The sequence below is a fragment of the Bos indicus genome, chromosome 2 (genome assembly GCF_029378745.1).
Source record: "Bos indicus isolate NIAB-ARS_2022 breed Sahiwal x Tharparkar chromosome 2, NIAB-ARS_B.indTharparkar_mat_pri_1.0, whole genome shotgun sequence".
NCBI classification, from domain to species: Eukaryota; Metazoa; Chordata; class Mammalia; order Artiodactyla; family Bovidae; genus Bos; species Bos indicus.
The window spans coordinates 85,891,732-85,919,122 of record NC_091761.1 but is presented as its reverse complement, the minus strand read 5'-3'; the positions used below and the strand labels follow the sequence as shown (position 1 = coordinate 85,919,122).

Here is a 27,391-nt window from a genome sequence, read left to right as displayed (position 1 = left end):
ATCTCTTGTTCCTCTGCCTTTTCTAAAACCAGCTTGAACATCTGGAAGTTCACGGTTCATGTATTGCTGAAGCTTGGCTTGGAGAATTTTGAGCATTACTTTACTAGCGTGTGAGATGAGTGCAATTGTGCGGTAGTTTGAGCATTCTTTGGTATTGCCTTTCTTTGGGGTTGGAATGAAAACTGATCTTTTCCAGTCCTGTGGCCACTGCTGGGTTTTCCAAATTTGCTGGCATATTGAGTGCAGCACTTTCACAGCATTATCTTCCAGGATTTGAAATAGCTCAACTGGAATTCCATCACCTCCACTAGCTTTGTTCATAGTGATGCTTTCTAAGGCCCACTTGACTTCACATTCCAGGATGTCAGGCTCTAGATGAGTGATCACACCATCATGATTATCTTGGTCGTGAAGATCTTTTTTGTACAGTTCTTCTGTGTATTCTTGCCACCTCTTCTTAATATCTTCTGTTTCTGTTATGTCCATACCATTTCTGTCCTTTATCGAGCCCATCTTTGTATGAAATGTTCCCTTGGTATCTCTAATTTTCTTGAAGAGATCTCTAGTCTTTCCCATTCTGTTGTTTTCCTCTATTTCTTTGCATTTATTGCTGAGGAAGGCTTTCTTATCTCTCCTTGCTATTCTTTGCTATGCTAAGTCACTTCAGTCGTTTCTGACTCTGTGCGACCCCATAGACGGCAGCCCACCAGGCTCCCCCATCCCTGGGATTCTCCAGGCAAGAACACTGGAGTGGGCTGCCATTTCCTTCTCCAGTGCATGAAAGTGAAAAGTGAAAGTGAAGTCGCTCAGTTGTGTCCAACTCTTAGCGACCCCGTGGATTGCAGCCTAACAGGCTCCTCCGTCCATGGGATTTTCCAAGCAAGAGTACTGGAGTGGGTGCTATTCTTTAGAACTCTGCATTCAGATGCTTATATCTTTCCTTTTCTCCTTTGCCTTTCGCTTCTCTTCTTTTCACAGCTATTTTTAAGGCCTCCTCAGACAGCTATTTTGCTTTTTTGCATTTCTTTTCCATGGGGATGGTCTTAATCCCTGTCTCCTGTACAATGTCATGAACCTCCATCCATAGTTCATCAGGCACTCTATCAGATCTAGTCCCTTAAATCTATTTCTCACTTCCACTGTATAATCATAAGGGATTTGATTTAGGTCATACCTGAATGGTCTAGTGGTTTTCCCGACTTTCTTCAATTTAAGTCTGAATTTGTCAATAAGGAGTTCATGATCTGAGCCACAGTCAGCTCCTGGTCTTGTTTTTGCTGACTGTATAGAGCTTCTCCATCTTTGGCTGCAAAGAATATAATCAATCTGATTTCGGTGTTGACCATCTGATGATGTCCATGTGTAGAGTCTTCTCTTGTGTTGTTGGAAGAGGGTGTTTGCTGTGACCAGTGCATTTTCTTGGCAAAATTCTATTAGCCTTTGCCCTGCTTCATTCTGTATTCCAAGGCCAAATTTGCCTGTTACGTCAGGTGTTTCGTGACTTCCTACTTTTGCATTCCATTCCCCTATAATGAAAAGGACATCTTTTTTGGGTGTTAGTTCTAAAAGGTCTTGTAGCTCTTCATAGAACTGTTCAACTTCAGCTTCTTCAGCATTACTGGTTGGGGCATAGACTTGGATTACTGTGATATTGAATGGTTTGCCTTGGAAACGAACAGAGATCATTCTGTCGTTTTTGAGATTGCATCCAAGTACTGCATTTCGGACTCTTTTGTTGACCATGATGGCTACTCCATTTCTTCTAAGGGATTCCTTCTCACAGTAGTAGATATAATGGTCATCTGAGTTAAATTCACCCATTCCAGTCCATTTCAGTTCGCTGATTCCTAGAATGTCGACATTCACTCTTGCCATCTCCTGTTTGACCACTTCCAATTTGCCTTGATTCATGGACCTAACATTCCAGGTTCCTGTGCAATATTGCTCTTTACAGCATCAGACCTTGCTTCTGTCACCAGTCACATCCATAACTGGGTATTGTTTTTGCTTTGACTCCATCCCTTCATTCTTTCTGGAGTTATTTCTCCACTGATGTCCAGTAGCATATTGGGCACCTACCGACCTGGGGAGTTCCTCTTTCAGTATCCTGTCATTTTGCCTTTTCATACTGTTCATGGGGTTTTGAAGGCAAGAATACTGAAGTGGTTTGCCATTCCCTTCTCCAGTGGACCACATTCTGTCAGACCTCTCCACCATGACCCACCCGTCTTGGGTGGCCCCACAGGACATGGCTTAATTTCATTGAGTTAGACAAGGCTGTGGTTTGTGTGATTGGATTGGCTAGTTTTCTGTGAGTATGGTTTGTGTGTCTGCCCTCTGATGCCCTCTCGCAACACCTACCATCTTACTTGGGTTTCTCTTACCTTGGACGTGGAATGTCTCTTCATGGCTGCTCCAGCAATGTTCAGCCGCTGCTCCTTACCTTGGATGAGGGGTATATCCTCACCACCGCCCCGCCTGACCTTGAACGTGGAGTAGCTCCTCTCAGCCCTCCTGCGCCTGCGCAGCCACCACTCCTTGGACGTGGGGGCACACTCTACCGGAGTGCTAAATTTCTCTCCCAAAGTGAAAGGAAAGAAAGCTGTTGTGGCATAAGCCATGTTGCTTGCACAGTTTAGACACAGTAGACAGATTTATCATTTTGGGGAATGTTAGAAATTTACTTGAAATCCAAGTTCCAAAATGCCAACCAAAAACAGGAAAACTGCTTGGAAATGCAAAGCACAATAAAATAATTACATGAACAAACAAAAGTACCTGTTAAAGTTGCTATAGTTGGCAGCACTTAAAATTGGTAATTAGTATTTTTAAAAAGCTCCGTAGCTTAAAAGTTACATAGCTACAAGTTAATCTTTGTAGTTAAAGTTAATACGTTAACTATGTATTAATCTACATGGTTAATCTTTGTTGATTAACTTTTAGCAGTTTTATTTACGAGGGCACAATAGATTTAATAAATTGGAATTCAGTAGACAATCCTAGATTTAATTAATAAAATGTAATTATGCACTTGATTTACTCTTTGGACAGTGTCCTGATACTGTTACAACTTTAATTTTAAAATATTAACATACCTTTCTTATGTAGAAGTCTATTTTGCATTCTTGAGAGAAAAAATAGAAGAATTGGATCATGGTATCCATTCAGAGAATGTTTTAATGCTTGATTACATTTTTTGTTTTCACCTATTTATAAGAAGTAAATTATGTGGTATTCAATTTAAGAATAGATGAGTTCAGAAATACCATGTTGGGAAAAATAAAGATCCCAAACAAAAAGAAACACAACTAGCTGCACAGCTCTGAGAATTTAATAATAAATCAACTTTTGGGGCTTCCCTGGTGGTTCAGTGTTTAAGAATTTGCCTGCCAATGCATGAGATATGCGTTCGATCCCTAATCTGGTAAGATCCTACATGCCTCAGAGCAGCTAAACCTCTGTACTGCAACTGTTGAGCCCTCAGGCCACAACTACTGAAGCCCAAAACGCCCTAGAACTTGTAGCTGCACAAGAGAAGCCACCGCAGTAAGTCCACGCAGCAGAACTAGAGAAAAGCCCGTGCAGCAGTGAAAGGGTCAACTATACTTCAAACCATTTATTGATAAAGTCTTTATGATATGTTCAGATATAAGGCAGTCTTGTTATAGTATCTCGCTCCTGCTGTTCCTCAAGGCACTTTGCACATTCCCAACATTCACTTTACTCAGTATATCCTTAGATTATCAGTTTATATATAAAAGGATATTACTCAGGACTATGAAGTCAGGTGAAAAAGTGCATGGGGCAAGGCATGTGGGCAGGGGCGTGAAGCATCATCTCTGAGTTTGCCACTCTTCCCAGTCCCATGTATTCACTGGCCCAGAAGCTCCCAACTTAATTTTCTTTGGAGGCCTCCTATCATGTTTTGACTTTTTTAAAGTCTGATTTTTCATATTAACATCTTTATGTTTGAGCTCTTTCCTTTTTGGAATAATTTGTGATTTTAGAGTATGTAATTTCTGCCAATATTCCCCTTCTTAAACAGTCTTCCCTTTAAGAATTTGGTGTAAAAATTGAATAATATATATATCGAGTGTGTTTGTATATGCATAACATTAATCAATGAATGCATAAATCATGCTTAACCTTTGGGGAATGAGACATGAGGTAAGGCTTTTACTTTTCATTTTATATCTTTTGGGGGCACTATTTTGAATAATTTATAATATATATTGTTTTTTGGAATCAGAACTAAATTATTCATGATATTAGATTTGGTAGTGATTTATTGGATATGACACCAAATGCTCAAGCAACAGAAGAAAAAAAAAGGTAAACTGGACTTCATCAAAGTTAAGTTTGTGCATCAAAAGACTAAAGAAGACAAATAAAACTTCATCAAACTTAAGTTTGTGCATCACCAGAGGGAAAGTCAACAGATAGTGAATTAGAAAAACTCAGTTTCCCCCCTATGTATTTCTCCTGTGTGTTTCCTTTGCTACTCACACAAAACAATTCACTTCTTGTCACCAAACATGTGGAGGTTTTTCCCACACCAAGTAATTCTCTGTCACACCAGCTGCATGTCTTACAGTTTAGCTCAGTTCTCATACTATCTACCTGGAGATAGTGTTGGATCCCACAGGTAAGGGCTCAGTCCTTCAAGACTGCACCTACCCTACTTTGGATGCCATTTACAAGCAGTAGGTTCCCAGGTTAACCCACAACATCTGTCCCATTTGGCTACAAATCAGGGGTTCCCATAACTCTCTACTCAGAATCCATTAATTTTTTTGAGAGGTTCATACAACTCAGGGAAATGCAGTAACCAGTTTATTAAAGGCTATGATAAAGGATACAGATGAAAAGACACATAGAGTGAGGTCCCAGAGGGTCTCAAGCACAAGAGATTCTGTCCTCACAGAACTGGTGTGTGCTACCTTCCTAGTCTGGATGTGTTTGCCAACCTGGAACCTCTCTGAATCTCATACTATGGAAATTTTATGGAGGTTTAGTCAAATAGGCATGATCAATTAACTCCATTTCCAGCCCCTCTGCCCTCTTTGGAGAAGTAAGAAGTTGGATGGCAGAAAATTTTAAGCTTCTAATTACGACTTGATCTTTCTGGTGACCAATCCCGATCTAGGACTGTTGTCTCCCTCACTCCTCACTACTGCTTTCAGATCATTATTTATTCACATTTTTGTGAAAGCCCAAGCTTCTTTGAGGCTCATATTCTTAGAGGATAATGTCATCCTCTATCTGGCTGCGTTATTGTTATTTCATGGAAGACATGTTTGCTTGTAGTGGATGATATAGGCTGCCCAGATTCCTTTCTCTCTCCCTTCATAACTAGAGCTGTGGGGAGTTCTTTTGGTGACAGCTCTATGGGTATTGTTTGTAGTTAAAAGAGAGCTGCATCTTCCAAGGTCATGCCCTTTGCTTGGGGAAACTCGCATCGAAAGTCATGTTGATTTGGGAGTATAAAGGCCCAACTTCTTGCCCCAATTTAGAACAACTCTAAAAGGCCATCCCATCTCCAGAGTTCCCCATATAATTGAGGTCTTTGTTTGCAACTGGGTCGTAGTTCAGCTCCTCCTGCCCAGTTCTGATTCCTTCTTCCAATTTCCATCTCAGCGCCTGCTTCATAGGGAGCCCAACCTGTGATCCAAGAAAGCAGACTCTAAAATGGGATTTTGCAGATCTGGATCACCTGCAGTCTGGCTGGTAATGAGGACCCTCTCACTGGTGACTAATAGCTCCTGTTGAGATATTGGGAGACAGACACTGAAAGTCTGAGGTTAGTCACTAAGAAAAGGTTAAGTGTTAAGGCTGGAGGGTATCATTTTTTGGTAGTATATAAAGAGAGTGTCATTGTCTCTGTCTCCAGCCAGAGAGCCAAAAAGGCTGATGTCAGGTCCAGGACTAAATAACAGCAGAGCTCTAAAAGTGGACAAAACACTCAGTCTCAACATGTATTTTATACAAGGTGAGGACCCTAATTGGAAAGGATTTCAGTCCTAAGAAACTGAACCAGGACATCTGGGTCAGTGCACTCAGGAGACTTGAAATCCTAGATTCCCCTGAATCATCTGGGCCTATGGAAGTGGTCTAATCCTGTGAAAAAGCTAGTGCTCCCTCGTTGCTTGAGGAAGATACAAAAACTGTTGACTTATTATAAGTCAGGTGCTACCCTCAGGAACTTTCCTTCCTAGACAACACACCAATAACTGGGTTAAGTCATATATCACCTGACCAAGGAAATGCTGAGCCTGCTATGGGAGGAAAGGGACACCTCAAAGAATCAAAGGACCTAGCCAGTATATACCACCAGGAGGTGGAAGATGACATAAAGAACTAAATTCTGAGGGGTCTTAGATCAAGGGGTAGGGCTGGGTAGCAGAACGTAATGGATAGGGAGGATTTACTGCAGATCGTGACTGCAGCCATGAAATTAAAAGACACTCACTCCTTGGAAGAAAAGCTATGACCAACCTAGACAGCATATTAAAAAGCAGAGATATTACTTTGCAACAAAGGTCCGTCTAGTCAAAGCTATGGTTTTTCCAGTAGTCATATATGGATGTGAGAGTTGGACTATAAAGAAAGCTGAGTGCCAAAGAATTGATGCTTTTAAACTGTGGTGTTGGAGAAGACTCTTGAGAGTCCCTTGGACTGCAAGGAGATCCAACCAGTCCATCCTAAAGGAAATCAGTCCTGAATATTCATTGGAAGGGCTGATGCTGAAGCTGAAACTCCAATACTTTGGCCATCTGATGCGAAGAACTAACTCATTGGAAAAGACCCTGATGCTGGTAAAGACTGAAGGTGGGAGGAGAAGGGGACGACAGAGGATGAGATGGTTGGATGGCATCACCAACTTGATGGACATGAGTTTGAGCAAGCTCTGGGAAATGGTGACAGACAGGGAAGCCTGGTGTGCTGCAGTCCATGGGGTCACAGAGTTGGACATGATTGAGTGACTGAACTGAACTGATTGACATGGGAGTACTATCCCATAATATGGAATACCCCGACTAGGATCTGCGGAGGCAGTGCTAACATTCTACTAGGATGGCTCACATGAAGTGCTGTAGAAATGGCAGAACTAGTGTGAAACATGGTGGAAGGAGGGATCGGAAGGCTCAGAGAAGTGAGTATGCTGGAGTAGGTATTCTACACTAAGCCCAGAAAACTGTGCTCCAGAAGAGGACTATGCTCCACAGGAAGGCTCAGAGGACATTCTTCACTAAAGCAATAAGGAATGTGAAAGGGGCACCAGCATCACTGGAAAGGAATGAGGTGAAGTGAGTGAGGTACTTGACTCAGGTTCAAAATGTAAGGGGGTGCCAAAAAGCTCAGTAACCAAGATAATATTTTAATTATATTTAAATACTAGTGCAAAAAATTCCAAGATGAACAAGATGTCAAAATTTTAAATAAAGACAGGATCAATATTAGTGATTTTTCCTTTTGCCTCAGACTCCAGTATGGTTCAACACAGCCCTGTTACTCATGGTGACTGTCTCTTACAGGCCTTAGGTGATGGTAGCAGAAAAAGTTACATAGCTGACTTCCATGTGAGCAATAGCTATGATAGGATCCCAAAATAGAGGGCAAGTGGTGATGTTTAACCCTCAGAGGCAAGGTGGGTACAATTATAGTTAGCACAAGGTTGAAATGGCTGCATGGGGGCTCCTGACCTGTGAAAAGATATAGAGACAGTTAATCCAACAGGCTGTCCTTAGAGGCAAGATTGATGGGCAGCCTACAAGGATGTTGCTTACTCTATACAACCAAGAGAAATCAAGGGTGGATTTCTTCAGGAGGCTGAAGGCAGCTATTCCAATAAATTTTTTTTTAATTGATCCTTTAATAGTTTCTGTACATGAGCTAGATTTCAGATGTAGAACTCTAATTTCAGACTATTTGATTGAAACAGATCCCCAGGAAGTAGGACCATGTGACATCATGGTAAATATGTGCTAAAGAATCCCCTAGTACTTCTTCAAAGACCCCTATCATTTGCTCTGGTAAGCGTACATTGGGGAAAGAGGAATAACCAAATGTTTTGAGTCCTATGGACACTACAAGTTGACATTGATACCCAAATTTTCATAATGGTCCCTGTTAGAGTGGAAGTCTAGGGTCAGAAGTGGAGTCTGGGCCCAGGTCTGGCTAATGGTGCCAAGTATCATTTCCCAGGTTCCCAAATGTTTAATTGGAATGAATATAGTTAAAGTTGGCTAAACCCTCATATTGGTTTCTTGGCCTGTGGCATAAGAACATAGTGGGGAAGGCTAATGAACACTCTGCCAAGGTAGCAGATAAGAAACATTTTCATAGCCTAGGAAGTATGGCAGAGATTAGTGCCTTAAAGACCTGAAGAATGCAAAGGTGGTGGTCCCCATCATGTCTAAACCAGAGTCTGGCCCTTCAAAAGGCTGCACAGACCCTGGAGGATGACAGTGAATTATCACACATTAAACCAAGGAATAGCCCCAGTTGCAGTTGGCTGTGCCAGATGTAGCTACAGGAGATTAACATGACCTCAAGTACATGGTAAGCAGGTACTGATTTGAGGAAAAGAGTTGTTTTCCATTCCTAACAAGGATTTAAAACACTTTCTTGAGCTGCACAAGTGTATATATTTTAAGTTTGACTCCTGGATTGTGTTAACTTCTTCCATAATATGGTCTCTCATAATAACTATCATAATACATATAGTCTTAAAGGACCCAGACAGCAGAAAGTCATATCAATTCATCATATGGATGGGCATTGTGTTAATTTTGTCAATCAGACTAAATGACCACAAAATGGTAGGTATATTAGAGGCTTTTGAAAAACATATATTCCAGAGGGTAGGAGACAAACCCAATGAAAATTAAGGTCTGCTTTGTTAGTTATAGTGCAGGATTTCCCAGTGGTGGCACTGTTGACATGCTGGGTCAGAAGATTCTGTTGTGAGGAGCCTTCCGGTGGAACATAGGACTCTGAGCAGTACCCTATGCTCTAGATGCCAGTAATTGCTCACTTTAACTTGCTTTAGGTGTTCCAGTCCAGTTCAGGAGAAAGACACATAGAAAAAATTACAATACATAGTGGATTGAGTAGTTATAGATGTTTCTGGTATTTTAGGACCACAGCAATATCAAAGCATGCCATCTATATCTCACTCCTCGGGTGAGATTTCCTGGGTGGAGTGACACTGGGTCAGTGTCAGGTGGAGAGGACCTTCTAGTAAAAGAGGATTAGGCTGTGACAACCAAAAATATCTCTAGACGTTGCAAAATAACCCTGGGAGACATAATCACTCCCAGTTGAGAACCACTGTTTTAGGGGTGTAGTGGCCTAGGGCATGCCTGGACAGCCCCTCCAAAGTAAAGGACATGCTATTGCATCTTGTACCTTCCATCACTAGGAAAGAACACTGTGCCTCGTAGGTTTCTTTGGGTGACATAAAAAACTGCCAGCTTTGTACTCTATAGCAACTGTCATTAAAATTGCCAACATATCTAGGTTGACTCTGGTACCTGCCTAAAACGGATTACCTGTCATTGACCCAATGACTGCTATCTGCTGAACATCCCTTACCCTATTTCACAAACCGTATTTCTCTGGTCCTGACATCCCACCTTCCTCTGCCTTCTGCCAGTTTCTTAGTTCAACTAGTGAAAATAGCCATCCTAAACTGAATAATTAATGACAATATTTCTTGCCCTTGTACGGTACATCTGTCATTGAGAATCCAGTGGCAAAATGATGTGGCAGGTCTCTGTATTAGTTAGCAAGACAGTTCAGATTCCTTCATTCAGTATTAATTACCCATTCAACAATGTACTGTCAGGTATCACATCTCATACCACTCTTCCCCTGTTACTCCATTCACCAACCTTTCTGTTTTTGGAAACCCCACGTTTGCTCTCACCTTGGCACGCTGGCATTTGCCACGTCTGGAATACCTCTTCCCCCATGTCCTCATTCCCTTATTTTCTGTAGGTATCTGTTCAGATGTCATCCTCCCAGACATCTTGCTTTTTCTGCCTATCCTGTCCTGCCACCCTGCCCACTTCCCTTACTTTGCCTTATTATTTTTCAAAGCATTCGATAGTACCTGAAATTATACAAACACATACAGTTTGGGGTTTTTTGGTTTTTTGGGTGGGGGGGGGCTGTGCTGTGAGTCATGGAGGATCTTAGTTCTCCCAGCAAGGACTGAATCTGCAGTAGAGGCATGGAAGCATGGAGTCTTAACCACTGGATCGCCAGGGAAGTCCCCAAATACAGATTTTTAATCTCTTTCCCTCAAAGATTCTGATCTCTGTGAGGACAGGATCTTATTCAACATTGTATTCCCAGTGTCTAAAGTGATGTCTGGTATATGATAGGTCCTTATTGAATATTTATTGACAGTTTTTCAAATATTTTTTCAATAAATGGTGAAATTTACCTTTGTTTATTTTAATTAGGGTTCAACTGGATATACATACCAGTAGGAGATACATATTAAGACATTTATTGGAAGGAATTGGTTTACACAGATGTGGGAATCAACCAATAAACAAGTCCAGAATCTATCGGGCAGGCCATCAGTAAGGGCAGGCTGGAACTCTGGCACAGGCTGAAGTTGCAGTCCACTGGTGGAATTTTCTTAGTGAAGTCTCAGTTCTGCTCTTTCAACTGATTGAATTAAAACCCACCCAGATAATCTAGGATAATCTACTTAAGTCAGTTACATCACCTGAGCACATCCACAAGGCCTTCATAGTAACACCTAGATTAGTATTTATATGAATAACTGGGACTGTAGCTTAGCCAAGTTGACACATTAGAAGACCATCGCAGCATTCTAGGCATCTGGATGCTTCTGAGACACAATCCGCTTAGCTACCTGGGACACCTACTTATGTGTGCTCTGAATCTAGATATTTTACCATTACGAATCAAAGACCGCTCTTGGATGATGACTTTTAGTTAGAAAAAAAAGCTAGTTAATGAATTCACACTAATATTAATATATGCTTTTCAGTTCTAGTTAGACCTGGTATAGCTGAAAGGAAGAGAGGTCACCCAAGCTAAATGCAAGAAAAGTAGTATCTACAGAATGATTCTTTGGAAGCTTGGAGCTGGATGTGGTTCTGGATTCAAGGTGGTGGTGGGGACTCAAGCAACTGGAATGGATGATTCTTCAGACAAAGTGACAATTTCCACTGATTTTGTTAGTAGCAACTACTGGAAGTTAAAATTTCCAAGAGAAGGCATCTTGACTTAGCCAATAACTTCCTTTGTTTTTAGACAGAGTGTGCTGTATTCCAGGCCAGGTTCTAGGTAGCCAGGTACCTGTCTCTTCCAGAACAACCCAGTGTTGTTCCCCTGAACAGAGAGTTTGGTCAGGTCAGTTGAAGCTAGAAGGGAAAGTCAGGCATGACAGACACATTGACCAACATATTCAGAACATCATCTTGGGGTTATCTGTTATTTAACTGAGTAATGCCCAAATTTTCAGGAATAAAGCTCTCTAGTTTTGGAAGTTTAGGCATAACTGAAAGACAGATAAAAGTAGATTTTTTGCCTGGGGTACATAGAGTCTGATGTACCTTTGATTTAGGATATTTCTGGAAAGCTCAACATTACACATCAGGATTGTCGTCACTTTGTCCTGTGACAGTCCCTTTACCTCTGAAAAGATGGGCTTGATAAATTGTCACTGCTTTTCAAGCAGCATGGAGCTTCAAGGCCTTTATAGCTTTATCTCCTATGGTAATTTGTGCAGTTACAGCTAGCATTTAACATTCTGAAAAATTATATCTTATTCTTTGTCTAAAAGGGCTTCCCTGATAGCTCAGTTGGTAAAGAATCTGCCTGCAATACAGGAGACCCCGGTTTGATTCCTGGGTCAGCAAGATCCACTGGAAAAGGGATAGGCTACCCACTTCAGTATTCTTGGGCTTCCCTGGTGGCTCAGCTGGTAAAGAATCTGCCTGCAATGTGGGAGACCTTGGTTTGATCCCTAGGGTTGGGAAGATCCCTTAGAGAAGGGAAAGACTACCCACTCCAGTATTCTGACCTAAAGAATTCCATGGACTGTATAATCCATGGGGTCACAAAGAGTCGGACACGACTGAGCAACTTTCACTTTTGTCTAGAAAAATCATGTATAATTGCTACTTTGCAATATATATATATTTTTAAGATTGATAAGGAATAGATTTTCCTTTGAATTGGATGTCATCACTCTCAATGATTTGTGTTATAAATAGGCAGGGAGGGGCAGAAAAGCCCTTCTGATTAAAAAAAATAATTTTATTTATTATTTTTGGCTGTTCCGAGTCTTTGCTGCATGTGTTTTTCTCTAGTTGTGGCGAGTGGGGGCTACTCTTTGTTGTGGTGCGTGGGCTTCTCATTGCAGTGGTTTCTCTTGTGCATGGGCTCTAGGGCACTCGGGCTGCAGTAGTTGCAGCTCTGGGGCTCTGGAGCACAGGCTCAGTAGTTGTGGTGCAGGGGCTTAGTTACTTTGTGGCATGTCGGATCTTCCCAGATCAGGGATTGAACCCGTGTCTCCTGCATTGGCAAGATTCTATAGGACTGAGCCACCAGGGAAGCCCACTGCCCTCCTCCCCCACCACAACTTCTGACTTTTGAAATTAAAAATGTGTAGGAAATCCATTTTAACTAATATGTGATTAATATTTATTAATATTGGAAATGGAAAGTAAAGGGTGGCTTAGCTGGTGGCTAAGTGGTAAAGAATCCACCTGCCAATGCAGAAGATGCAGGTTCCATCCCTGGGTCTGGAAGATACCCTGGACAAGGGAATATCAACCCACTCCAGTATTCTTGCCTAGGCTATCCCATGGCCAGAGGAGCCTGGCAAGTTATAGTCCTTGGGGTTGCTAAAAAGTTGAACATGACTTAGCAACTAAACAACAAGTTATTTAAAAAAAAAAACAAAACTATTTCTTACTGTCTAAAAATTCAAGTTATTGTTTTATAAAAGACAATTCATTTTTAGAAGATTAGGAGAAGGGAGTCTCCAATGATCTTTGACCAAGTCTCTCATATCTCACTTTCCAAAACATGCCCTTGCCCTACAAAAGTAACTTTTAATACCTAGGAACCTAGAGAAATATGCACATAATACAAAGTGGCCAGCAGGCACAACTTATATCTTGGGAAAGAGGACACGTGATGCCTACTTTACAAATGCTTTTCATTTTTTTCCTGTTTATAAAAATAATACATGCTCATAGCAGAGTATTTGGAAAATACTAAGAATTATTAATATAAAGAAAAAACCACTCAATTCTATCATTCACAAACATTCGCTCTTAACATTTTGGTGAATTTCCTTTTCATATATTTTTTACATGACAGTGATTGTCTTGTTTATACATCTTTTAAAAAATTATGAATCAAGAAATGCAACATCCTTGCTATTATTTTTGTCAACAGGGGTGAATTCTTTTTGTTTATTGGTTTTTGATGGACATAATAACACCTTTCTTTAATTCATTATTTCTCATTTATTCTTTTTTCTTTTACTTTAAAATATGCTATTTTATATATATAAAAGAATATATGTAATCTATGTGTAGGTTATAAGCCATTTAAGGAATATCTATGGACCCTCTGCCAATCCAAGAACTAGAATTTATCAACAATTGACTTAATAATCTACATGTTCTTCTCTTATCTCATTCCCTTCCTCCTCCAGCTATTGTTTAACCTAAATTAAACTGAAAACTTTAACCCATCAAATTGATTTTTTCATTGATGCTATTAAAATGTCACTTTGGGGGACCTCCCCAGTGGTCCAGTGGCTAAAATTCTGTGCCCCCAATGCAAGGGGCCCAGGTTCAATCCCTGGTCAGGGAACTAGATCTCATACAGCCAAAAAAAAAAAGAACTACCTCACTTTTTTATTAGGTAAGTTTCTACTAAGTATTTGTATTCTGAGTCTGTCACACAACAAGGTAAGTTGTTTTGTGATGTCTATAACTTGACCCTTACCTGCCTTCAGTTCAGTTCAGTTCAGCCGCTCAGTCGTGTCCGACTCTTTGCGACCCCATGATCCCTGTCCATCACCAACTCCCGGAGTTCACTCAGACTCACGTCCATCGCGTCAGTGATGCCATCCAGCCATCTCATCCTCTGTCGTCCCCTTCTCCTCCTGCCCCCAATCCCTCCCAGCATCAGAGTCTTTTCCAATGAGTCATTTCTCTATTAAATTGTTACGTTCTTCAGAGTCCAAAGCCAGTGTGACAAGGTTATGCTTGTACAGCTGATGTTTAGGAGAAAAAAAAATTCCTGATTTAGTAATGACATTTAGGATTATCAGAAGCATTTCATTAGTGTTAGTGCTGACAATCGGGACTTTTCTAAGAACTCAGAAAAGACTGGCAGAGTTCCTGCTGTGTAATTTAATAACTGTGTGACCTTGTGCAATCTCATATATAACCCTGGCCTAGCTTTTTCCCGTCATTTCTTAAATGAGATTATTAACATTTTATCCACTTTGCGGGAGTTATGGGATTACCAACAAGTTACCCTCTTTATGTGGATTTCAATAGCGATTGGGAACGTATATTGTAGACAAAACTCCTAATCAAATGTTAAGTAATTAAAAAGAAAACGACCTTGAATTACTGAGTGAGGGATCAGACTGTTGTAAGTGTTAACTAAGCACTACAACAGCTGAGACATGCTGAGGAAAGTTTTTGGCCTCAAAACGCCGTCTGGTGAATTTGGAGAAAGGGGACTGAAGGTCTGAGGCTTCTTCCAGTCCTGAAACCTTAGTGTTTCTTTCAGCGACTGTTTTAACTGCCCTGGTGAAATCCACTTTCCTCCACGGCGGAGTTACTCTTTATAGGGCGCTAAAGCTCACGTAGTCCTTGTCGGGTTTACCACGGAAACCGTCTCCGGGAGCAATCCTGACTCCTCCCTCCACCCACAATGCACCTCTCTGTTCTATCTAGGTGGCTGCTCTGTCACGTGTCACCGACCGAGCGCGCTCCCGCTTGGCGCTTGCGCGGAGAGCGGCCCCCAGCTATTTTTCTCCGTGGCAGCGGCGACGAGCGGAAGTTCTTGGGAGCGCCAGTTCCGTCTGTGTGTTCGAGTGGACAAAATGGCGAAGATCGCCAAGACTCACGAAGGTAAGCGGTTTTCCCCTTGTTACGTAGATTCTCCGCTGCCAACCTACTAAGACTTTGTCTTCCTAGGTTTCTGCCTCTTCCTGTGGTTTCTTTTCTGGGGGTCCGAACTCGCGCTTCGGGCCCCCGGTTGTCTGCTCGGCGCCAGAGGCGCAGGCCACTGCCCCGCGTAATGGCGTCCTACTCGTACACCCCCGACAGGCGCTTTGTTCCGTGTTTGGGTGCTGCTACTTCAGCATTGCTTTTGTTCTCTGACTGGGGGCCTCGTTTAAACGCGGTAAGGGAGCGGGGGAAAGGGCGTGGGAACAAAGTCTCTCTCACCTCTCGGAACTGTGGTTGGCATAGTTTGTGTAGGGGAGGGTCAGAAAAGCACTGAAATACGGCAGCCGCTTTCCGGGCGGCACTCAATCGAGTTTAGTCAAACTGAGGCTCGTTACTCTTTAAGTTTGGTTAATTTGTATGTCTTCAGGCGTCTAAGATACATACTTTGGGTTTTTTTGGTGGTGGTTCGGAATGATTTGGAAATAAAATCTGGTAGTTTTCTCCTCCCTTGATTACTTTTAGTATAACAGGGGCCTTTTTTCTTTTGAGACTGATTTTTGATGAAACAGGGAAAGGCACATTAATAATGGCTAAAGCTTTTGAACAAGTTGGTCGTTTTGTGAAATACAGAGTATGCGAAATTAGGAAAATATTGGCAATAGGCTGTAGTCCCCCTTCAGGGAGTATTCAGAAATGACAGGAAGTAGGGGCACTTTTGCGGAGAAGGCAGTGGCACCCCATTCCAGTACTGTATTAATGCTTGGTTCTTCTAAATTTGAATGGCATTTCAGCTTATGCTCAACACCTATTGATCAATTGTTATCTGATGATTGACTGATATTACCTGATACTTAAGCAAAACTAAGCAAACCTAGACATTTCAGCTGCTGCCATTGTGTAGTATTAGTACATAAGTAATCTGTAACTCGGAGAAGGCAATGGCACCCCACTCCAGCACTCTTGCCTGGAAAATCCCATGGACGGAGGAGCCTGGTAGGCCGCAGTCCATGGGGTCGCTAAGAGTCGGACACGACTGAGCGACTTCACTTTCACTTTTCACTTTCATGCATTGGAGAAAGAAATGGCAACCCACTCCAGTGTTCTTGCCTGGAGAATCCCAGGGACGGGGGAGCCTGGTGTGCTGTCGTCTATGGGGTCTCACAGAGTCGGACACGACTGAAGCGACTTAGCAGCAGCAGCAGCAGGGTCACTTGAGAAAAGATGAGGTATGGGAAGTTGGAACTGCATTCCTTGATTTTTGACTTGAAATCTGAAGTTTTAATCAAACACTGCTTCGAAGAGTTACTTTTATTTTACACGTCGTTTTTTACTTTTATGTCACACGTCGTTTCTGGGTTCGTGGCTTGGTGTTAGTTTGTGGGAGGTAATAAAGACTAAGGTCATCAAGTTTTATAGCCTAGTGGGGAAACAGCTATCTATCTTCATCCTTTATGAGGCAATTGAATGCTTAAATATAAGTAGTGTATTTTGGGAAGCTGGGTAACGGAGTCATTAATTTATGCTTAGGGTTATTTCATAGAGGAGGTGACGTATCCCTGCTCTAAAAGGATCAATCGGTTTTAAATTAGGGGAGGACATTTGAACCTGAGACGACATCTTGTACCTAGGCAGTGACTCGTGAAAGATGTGTTTGGCTAGTTGTGGCAGGAAAAGAGAGTTAAAGGAGGGAAAAAGTAGATGCATCTGAAAAATGTTGGTTGGGGCTGTTAATGATTGTATCACCCCTGGGAATTGAGTCCAGTTTTTTGCAACTTATGAAACAGACTAATGAAGTGGAAGTGACTTTTATATTTTTACTGTTCTTGTTAGGTATTTGGGATTGAAACACTGTTTTAATCCCAAAGTGTTTTTTGGGCACTTCTGTCTTTAGACTACTACTTTTGTAAAATAATTAGAAAAGATAAAGATGTTGGCTATTGTTTATCTTGTAGATTATTCGTTTGGGGCATTTTGTGGCCTTGATTACTTTATTGGTATCTTTATGATAAGATAACTTTTGGATAGGAAAATCAAAGTTATGATTAGTTCTCCCGTGTTTTAGAAGCACAGTTGAAAGTTTTGGTCTGCAGAAGATTGCAAGGGTAACTTTTTAGGATGCTGAACTAGTTGAGAGGAAGTCTTGAATTTAAATCTCACTGGAGCAGTCTTGGTTTTTTGGCTGTGCTGAGTGTCTTGCGGGATCGTAATTCCCTCACTGGGAATTGAACTCAGGCCATGGCAGTGAAAGCACAAGTTCTAACTACTGGACCGCCTGGGAACTCCCTGGACCAACTTTTAAAAGTATGTAATACTTGTTTAATTTTTGTCTTAAAGTTTTCTATCATGTTGCTTTTTTATATAAAAATTAAAATCTTTTCATCCTAAATAATGCTTCTGGTAAGGACATTTCTTTGTTGTACCTGGTAATTTATTGTTAAAATATGGCTGCATCAGTACTTTGTAATTGAGTCTTGTAAGATAAATAATACTTTAGTATTCAAGCTGAAGTAAGTTATTGTTGTACCTTCCAATATAGTTTTTTTCCATAGGCTCTTATTTCCCTTCATTGACCCAAACCAGTCTTCTTTTTTTTTTCCTCTTGTTGTCATATTCCTTTCAAATATTTGTTAGAATCAACCCTTAACAGCCTCTTTAACCAACCCGATTATTATTTTTTTATCCTGGGTCACTGTGGCTTACAAGCTTCCCAGTATTGAAATATAAAAAGAACTGGATTTATTAAAATCAAATGTAATCCCTTTTTGCATGTCATGTCAAGTTTAGAAAGTTATTAATGTGGGTAATCTTGCCAGCCAGCGGTTCTTCAGATACTGCTGATTTTGGCCCGTGAGGGAACCACAGTGTTCTGTTTAGAAAGGAAAAAAGATGGATTATCCAAAAATTCCATGTATTGGCTTGTTTAGCCACTATCCCTTGAATGGATTTTCAGGGGCATCACAAGGCTGAAAAAGTTTTCTCCCTAATTCTTTGCTTGCAGAATGGCTGGAATAATGATTTTATTTCTCTGCGTCTTCTGAGATTTTTACTTTCCTGTGTCCAGAATAGTTGTTATTTCAGTTTTGTAGACATGTAGTATGAATGTTGTTAAAAAGGAAAAAAGTTGTTTAAAGATTTCAGAATTTTCCTTCCTGTAGAATTATGTAAGAATTTAATTGATACTAGTTAGGAATTAATCTTTTAGGAACTGTTGTTTGTAGTGTTCAGTAAAATAATTTACCACCATAGTTAGTTGTCCTACTAGGGTTTTGTTTAAGAAAAAGACTGAGAGTTGGTATACAGAATATACTTTCTGTTTTTCTGCATATTTTTTAGAAGTCTCAAATTTGAGAAATCCTTGTTTACCACTTGCTTCTGATTGGTAGTGATTAGATGTTACTTATGGATCAGACTAAAAGGTGATTAACATCCAAAGGCTGTGTCTGGGAGAATTCCCTGACAGTTTAGTGGTTAGGACTCTGAGCTTCCACTACAAGGGCCACTGGTTCTGTACCTGACCAGGGAGCTAAGATCGCACAAGCCTTGTAGCACGCCCAAAGGCTGTGTCTCTGTAATGCAAAGTGAAGAATTATAGAACGTTGCAAATTGTACAAATTAAAAATGAGGAATAAAGATGTACCAAGGAGGAGGAAGTGCTGCAAGCTAGATTTAGCATTGTCTGAGGCATAGAAAAAAGGAAAGGCGCAGAAGGGGAAACCAGTAGGACAGAATTGGTGGGGAGCAGTTAAATAGTTGTATCAAATGTGACCAGTGATGGTTCATTTCAGAGTTTGATATTTAGGTCTTAGTTTAAAATACAAACAGTAGGTTAGATGTTTTCCATCTTATAGACGGTGCAAGTTCCAGCAGTATTTTATATTTTGATATCAAACTCGATTCCCAGATGAAACATTTGATGTATTTATGTCTGGCAAATGTCTATAATTTTAAGTTTTAAATTATAACGATTTTTGGATTAGTAATAAACAATTTTTAAGTAAATGAAAAATGGAAATCTGGTTATTGAATGACTTGAGATTTCAAATGGGCCTCTTCATAAATTTGTTGATGAATTCACGCTGTAAATATAGTCAACCTCTTGTCTCCTAGGGAAGGATTTGTTCTCTGATAGTTGAAAATCATCCTAGGATCAGTTTCCTCCAAAAAGAGAGTTTCAGTTGAATGATGACATTTCTGTAGATCACTGGAGCATAGTTGGTTTTTAAAATATACATATCTTAACGTTTACAAGATTTCACGTTACCATCACTTGCAAGATGAGTAAAACTGGAAAAGAAGAAAAAATGACAAGAATTGAAACTTTTAAGGGTTAAGATAGTACATCAGATCAGATCAGATCAGATCAGTCACTTAGTCGTGTCCCACTCTTTTCGACCCCATGAATCACAGCACGCCAGGCCTCCCTGTCCATCACCATCTCCCAGAGTTCACTCAAACTCACGTCCATCGAGTCGGTGATGCCATCCAGCCATCTCATCCTCTGTTGTCCCCTTCTTCTCCTGCCCCCAATCCCTCCCAGCAACAGAGTCTTTTCTAATGAGTCAACTCTTCGCATGAGGTGGCCAAAGTACTGGAGTTTCAGCTTTAGCATCAGTCCTTCCAAAGAACACTCAGGGCTGATCTCCTTTAGAATGGACTGGTTGGATCTCCTTGCAGTCCAAGGGATTCTCAAGAGTCTTCTCCAACACCACAGTTCAAAAGCATCAATTCTTCGGTGCTCAGCCTTCTTCACAGTCCAACTCTCACATCCATATATGACCACTGGAAAAACCATAGCCTTGACTAGACGGACCTTTGTTGGCAAAGTAATGTCTCTGCTTTTGAATATACTATCTAGGTTGGTCCTAACTTTTCTTCCAAGGAGTAAGCGTCTTTTAATTTCATGGCTGCAGTCACCATCGGCAGTGATTTTGGAGCCCAAAAAAATAAAGTTTGATACTGTTTCCAGTGATGGGACCAGATGCCATGATCTTCGTTTTCTGAATGTTGAGCTTTAAGCCAACTCTTCAGTCTCCTCTTTCACTCTCATCAAGAGGCTTTTTAGTTCCTCTTCACTTCTGCCATAAGATAGTACATCAGAGAACTTAAAAAAATTCTGTTTATGTACACCAGAGGATTCCATCTCAGAGAAGAGAGAGCTTTTATTTTCTGTTGCATGGGGCCAGAGGCTGTGTTTTCAAAGGGTTAGAAGAAATGAGAACCAAGAATGAGAAAAAAGGAGAAACTTTAAATTGCTTTTAAAACATTTTAACTTTTTATTGAAAATTGAAAACATATACAAAAATACAATAGTGAAATAAACCCCCATATTGTGCTTATCTAATCATATGGCTTGAACAGTTGTAAAGGCAGAGCCACCTTTTCTTAATCTCTTCACTAGTCTTTTTCACCTTTCCTGTTATTTCAAAGCAAATCCCAGATAGATAATTTTATACATATATTTTTTTGGATAAATAGATAAATTTATTTTCTGATTATTAGACCTCTTTCTCAATCTTATTATGGCAAATATACATAAAATATGTAAATCCTAAGTTCTTTTTGGACTTGCCTGGTGGCTCAGATGGTAAAGCGTCTGCCTACAATGCAGGAGAGCCCAGTTCAATCCCTGGGTTGGGAAGATCTCCTTGAGAAGGAAATGGCAACCCACTCCAGTATTCTTGCCTGGAAAATCCCATGGACGGAGGAGCCTGGTAGGCTACAGCCTGAGGGGTCGCAAAGAGTCAGACACAACTGAGCAACTTATGACTTACGACTTATTTCATTGGTTTCTACCAAACATCAAGAGTCAGCCATAGGTTTACCCATGTCGCCTCCCACGTGAACATCCCTCTCACCTCCCTCCCCAGCCCACCCTCTAAGTTGTTACCTAGCCCTGAATTTCCTGAGTCATGTAGCAAATTCCCATTGGCTATCTATTTTATATATATCCATACATTTTTCAGTGTGTATCTCTAAAATATAAGGACTTTAAAAAATACCATTATTAAGAAAGGGGGAAAAAACCATTATTGGGAGTTCCCTGGTGGTCTAGTGGTTAGAATTCAGCTCTTCCACTGTGGTGGCCTAGGTTCAATCCTTGGTTGAGGATCAGAGATCCTGTATGCTGCATGGCACTGCCAAAAAAAAAAAAAATCTGTTATTAAACCTAAGATTAATAAAATATTCATCAGTGTTTGATATTGCTGATTGCCTTATAAACATTTTTTTACAATTCATTTGAATTAAATTCCAAATAAACTTCGTATATTGTACTCTTAAATCTGTATGTTCCTCCTTCATGTCTTTTTATTTTTTCTTGCAATTAACTGGTTGCAGTACCTTTGTCCTGTACAGTTTCCCACAGTCTGGAGGGAAAGGAGAAAATGGCAATAAAAACACAACTCCCTGTTAGACACTCGCACCACGGCTGTGACAGTCAAGGTGTCAGGAGGCCCACAAGCAAGGAAAGCTCCAAGAAAATTAATGGCTTTTGGAAAGAGTACAGTTCTGAAATAATACTTCAGGTTTTGGTTAGACTAGCCAAGGCAAGGAAGTCTAACAAAGGACTTGAAAATTCAAGTGCCCTTCCCACTCTAACTTTGCTAAATCACTGTAATCTCGTTGGACTCTTTTTGACCCTGTAGACTGGAGCCCTCCAGGCTCCTCTGTCCTTGGGATTCTCCAGGCAAGAATACTGGAGTGGGTTGCCATGCCCTTCTCCAGGGGGTCTTCCTGATCCAGGAATCAAACAGTGATTGAACCCTTGTGTCTAGTCCATTGGCAGGCGAGTTCTTTACCACTAGCGCCATAATGGCAATGAATATACTCACAATTTTCTAATAAGCTTTATTGCTGCCGGCAATTTTTTTTTTTTTTGACTCCTACTGATAGACATACCTTAAAACGGAAATACGAACTTAAGAAAAACTCTGTTCTTGACAGATTATCCTCTAGAATCATCCTTTAGTGAGTCTCTTGCAGGCTCTTTGGTAAATACCAGTCTAATACTTAACTAGTACTTTGATTCCCGCCCCCCCCCCCCCCCCAGGTCTTTGTTTGTTTGTTTGTTTTTTAACCACTTCCAGAATATGCCAGCTCTGGGGATTTGAAGAATCATGCATCATTTTAATTTTAGGATTCCAAATCTACCATCAGGATAGGGAATTTCTACTTCTTTTTTCTTCTCTTAAAAAATTTTATTGGAGTGTAGTTGATTCTACTTTAATCTGTTTTTAAACTTTCAGCATTAATAACCAAGAGTGCTATCACAGAAGCCTCCTTCCCCCTTGATAGATTTTACTGAAGATAGGGGTAGGGTTAGATAGAGAACAGAAATGAGGTGCTTATGCAGATAATTTAGAAATCCATATTAGATGTTTATATCTCCTGATACCCTTTAATGCCATAAAACTGGGATTTTATAATTTCATATATCCCAGCTTTTCTTCATTTTACTGTTTCCTTAATTTCTCTCCCGTATTGTATTGGTCAAAATTCTTCTGTTATACAGAATAATTCATTTCTCCTCTGTTCTTAAACTTGCTCAAGTAAACCCACAAAAAGGGCTCCAAAAGTTTCTTATAAAATGAAGCATGTATTTGCTCTAAGACTCAGCAATCATACTCACAGGTTATTTACTCTGGGGGTGTTAAAATCTGTGTTCACACAAAAATCTGTACACTAATGTTTACAGCAGCTTTGTTTGTATCTCTGCAAGCTGCAAACAACTTGAATGCCAGTCAAATAAAGAATGGATAAATACTCTGTGGTACGGTGGAGTACAGCTTGGTAATAAAAAGACATACACTATTGATATGCACAACGCGAAGACTGGAATACTTACACCTTGTGGTGGATTAAGAGTGCTAGCTCTTGGCAGTCACATACGTGACCATTAGGAGGTCCCAATCTTTTGTCCAATCTCTAGCAGACAGTATCCATTTTTCTTTATTTTTACATCTGAATGTCTTGAATTATAGAGATTCTAAATTGGAAGGGGATTAGGTGGTAATAGAGGATTTGTTCACGTTGGTCATAATTGAACTAGAGCTAGATTAGCATAAACATTTCCTTCTTTGCCTCCTCACATCCTTTTTTTAATATTTTAGACCTCTGGTTATTCTTCTTTTGGGTATGTTCCACCTCACTTTTTTTCATACTTGTTGTTTGAGTGGACTCCGGGAGTTGGTGATGGACAGGGAGGCCTGGCGTGCTGCAGTTCATGGGGTCGCAAAGAGTTGGCCACGACTGAGTGACTGAACACAACTGAAGAAGTCTTACGTGTTAATAATTTGCTGTCTGAAATTATCTATTTGCTTATTTTTAGTCAGTTCCTATTTAAGAAAGTACAGGAGTACTTGTGTACCAGTAGCTGTAATATAGTGTTAGGTAACTTTGAAAATAAAGAGTTAAAGACAACTTTTTTGTCTTTCCCAGAGATGTAGAGTGTAAAATTTGAAAGCTGTGGTATTTTATAAACCTTTGCTGGAGAGACAACTTTGAAAAATTACTTTCAGAGACTTCTATTATGAAATGTAATACAGGAAAGTGTAGAAAAAAAAATGTACTGAACACAGTGTAACCCATTGTCCAACTTTACCAATTCTTAATATTTTGCTATAATTGTTCCACAATAAGACAACTGTTGCTAATCAGTAAAGACATAAAATCAGTAGGTAAAATTCAGTAGATGACAGTTTGTGAATAAACATATTATCCAAATAAAGGGATGTTAGTGAAACCTTACAACGGAAAAGTTCTTTAGAGGGGAAATAAAGCTGTCTGTGATGTAAGTTGGGGACTGAGCATGCTGCACAATGATAAGTGTAGTGTGATGCAGTTTTTATGAAACAGTGCCCCTTTCTGGTTTTTCATTTGTATATCACCTAGAGGAAAATATAAAATTGGTGATTTTGGTGAGACTGGGATGGGCTGCAAATGGAGAGGTATTGGGCTAGGTATGAGTTTCCTGATAATGTGGAAGCATGGGTTCATACACTGGAGGTTCTGATTTAGTGTATTTGAGGCCTAGGAGTCTGTTCTTGTAACAGATTCCTCAGGTGATTTTGATGTAAGTGGTTAGTTAGTAGACTATACTGATGCTGTGGAGAGGAGATTGCAGACTATTTGGCTGGCGCGATTAACCCATTTGTGTTTATTGCCTGAGTCCTGATGACAGTAGCATTTATGGTTCTTTAAAAAAAAAATACTTTGAAAAATGATACATGCACCTAGTGGTGGTGGTTTTTTATTTTTTTTAAACCGTAAACATTTCTGAAATGGGAATGTTCAAAAAGGAAAAAATGAGAATAGATCTCCACTCATCCTTGAGCCAATTTTACTAATCCCTGAGAGAGTTCTTTGTATTATATCAGGAGAAAAAGTGTTCTGGGGGGCAGGGGGGATCTAATATGGGTTAAAGCTTAAATATATACATAAATATATAAACAACAGTAGAGAGAATAGTTGGAGAAGGCAATGGCATCCCACTCCAGTACTCTGGCCTGGAAAATCCCATGGATGGAGGAGCCTGGTAGGCTGCAGTCCATGGGGTCGCTAAGAGTCGGACACAACTGTGCGACTTCACTTTCACTTTTCACTTGCATGCATTGGAGAAGGAAATGGCAACCCACTCCAGTGTTCTTGCCTGGAGAATCCCAGGGATGGGGGAGCCTGATGGGCTGCCGTCTATGGGGTCGCACAGAGTCAGACACAACTGAAGCGACTTAGCAGCAGCAGCAGCAGCAGCAGAGAGAATAGTAAAATGAATCAGTCCACTCAGATGACGATATTTCTGTTTGTGGTTAATTGTGATGGAGGCCGTTGGCTGCCTGGGCTCCTGTAACAGTTTTGAGGGGAGAAATGCAGGAAAAATAAGTGGGGATGGTAGTGCTCTGATACACTATAAGAGATTCGTTTACAAACTGGGGCTGCTAATTTCAGTATTAACTCTATTGCCTTATTTTGAGTTTCTGAGACTTGCTCCCGCACGCTGTGCCTTGGACTAGATAATGTTATTGCATTTTCTACTTTAAACCACACACATCTTGAAGACTTAGAGAGGGTTTTCTCCCTTAGCTGGGGGTGGGGGTTAGGCATTTATTTGTACCACTTGAATTTTTTCCTTTTGATGCTTGCAAACTAATAAATGAGTGTTTCAAAAGTGCCTAGTATCAAAGGACTAGTTCAGTTGAAGGTAATGAGCTAGCAAGAAATGCCTGTTCGTGAGGTCACAGATCGCTGGCAGTGGAAACGCTTTTTTCTTTACACACCTATAGATTATTAAGATTATTAAAATGAAACATCAGTTTGTAATTTAAAGTTACCTGGTGTCAGGAAAGACTTTGAAAAAAGGTTGGAAGTCTAGTCTATTTAAAGGAGACTGAAGAGACATGACTATATGCAGTGTGTGGTTCTTGATAGGATCAGGAAACGAGAGAACATGTTACTAGGATGTGAAGGATGTTACTAGGATGATTGGGAAATTATCATGATTTAGATAATTGATGGAGATATGAAATTAGATTATAAGATGATGAGTTAAAAATTAGCAAAGCAGTTAAGAGTTGATACTTCATTCACCACATGTGCATCTTCTGAATGTCAGACCTATGGATAGACACAGTGCTTGGGGGACTCATTGAATGCTTAAGTGTTTCATGCTCATTATGTCATTTAATCCTTAAAATGAAACTCTCTGTTGTAGGAAACTGAGACACATAGATCAGTGTATTAGTAGGTAAAGAGCCTTTAAGGCATACATTTTTAATTTAAAGCTCAGACTGTAAGTCATAAATCTAATGTGATGGTGGTTGCAGCCAAACTGTAGGGCTCTGTATTACATGCTTAAGAATTTAGATTTTATCCTTTGTTATTTTACTATTGAAGATGTTTAGGTTTTTACCTCGGAACTTGTTAGGAATGCAGAAACTTGGGTCTGATCTAGGCCTTTTGCATTCTAACAAAATCAGAACACACAGACGATTTGTTGCACATTTGAGTTTGAGACCCACTCTCTACAGTACTGTTTTTACCTTTCTAGTAGTGTTTAAATAATCTTAAGTGGTGTTCTTGCTCCCTAATCAATGTCACCAGGATTCTTTCAGTTGGGAAAGGTTAAAATTTAATGGTAGTTTAATAAACTTTGGCAAGCTGTTTTTAATGTAAGAGTAACTTGTAGTTGATAAAATAGGATTTCTTTTGTGTGCATAAGTACCTTCTGTTGAGGTGGAGATATTTTAAATTTATTAAAAATCAATACTTTTTTATGGTTATTTTGATAATACCCAGTAGAGAAATGTATTATGTTGAGTGCTGTTTGGAAAATGAGACTAAGAAAATCTGTGTTTATTTTCTTACAGATATTGAAGCACAGATCCGAGAAATTCAAGGCAAGAAGGCAGCTCTTGATGAAGCTCAAGGAGTGGGCCTTGATTCTACGGGTTATTATGACCAGGAAATTTACGGTGGAAGTGACAGCAGGTTTGCTGGATATGTGACATCAATTGCTGCAACTGAACTTGAAGATGTAAGTTTCATAGTATACAAAAAGTCCTAGCATTTTTTTGTTGGAGAGCAAGAAATACAAATTTTCTGGTTGGAGTCATCTGGTTTAATCTCAGAAGACATTTTGGAGATTGAGAAATCTTTTCTTTGGGAGGCTAAAACTGTTGAAGGTGTCTTTCTCTTCTAAGACTTCTGGAAGTGCTCAGTTCTGACTCTTATTTTAAAACTAGTTTATTTAGCAAAGCACCTGGAAATCATTAACCATTGTAAAAGTAACTTACTGAGTTATTGTTACCTACTGAGCTCTATCTGGAGGAGCCCTGTAAGAAGTGATTTCATTGTAAATGGCTTGGGACCTCTGATATTTGCTTGATACTGTTTTTTTCTCCCTTGGTATCTTAATATGAATGAACTGTTTCTTGGTACTGACATTAATGGGCTTTTTCGAGCCTGTTTTAGTTAACTCCGAAGGATGATTACCTCTTATTTTGAAACACATCTCTTAAAGTATTTTCATATATTCCACAGAGCTTATATCTTGTCAGACCATCCCAAACATCCAAATTTGGTGAATAGCTTATCACTTTTGTGTGATTCAGTAACCTGTGTATATAGATTGTGAAACTTATTGTTTTTATGAAATTCAAGCCATATTTTATTTTATAGTTAGCACCTTTTTTAAAGAAAAAATT

At 40.0% G+C, this 27,391-nt stretch overlaps 1 protein-coding gene across 5 annotated transcripts in view; it reads left to right on the top strand.

The window, feature by feature from the left end:
* Positions 1-27,391, top strand: part of SF3B1 (splicing factor 3b subunit 1) — a 58,313-nt gene that overhangs the window by 7,950 nt on the left and 22,972 nt on the right. For all 5 annotated transcript variants that reach the window (XR_011569671.1, XR_002182316.2, XR_011569672.1 and 2 more), the window contains exons 2-3: positions 14,979-15,155; positions 26,555-26,721. Coding sequence is in view for 2 of the 5 variants with exons in the window: in XM_019974337.2 (XP_019829896.1) it covers positions 15,128-15,155; positions 26,555-26,721 (195 nt within the window). In the remaining 3 variants the exon portion in view is untranslated. The remainder of the gene's footprint in view (positions 1-14,978; positions 15,156-26,554; positions 26,722-27,391) is intronic.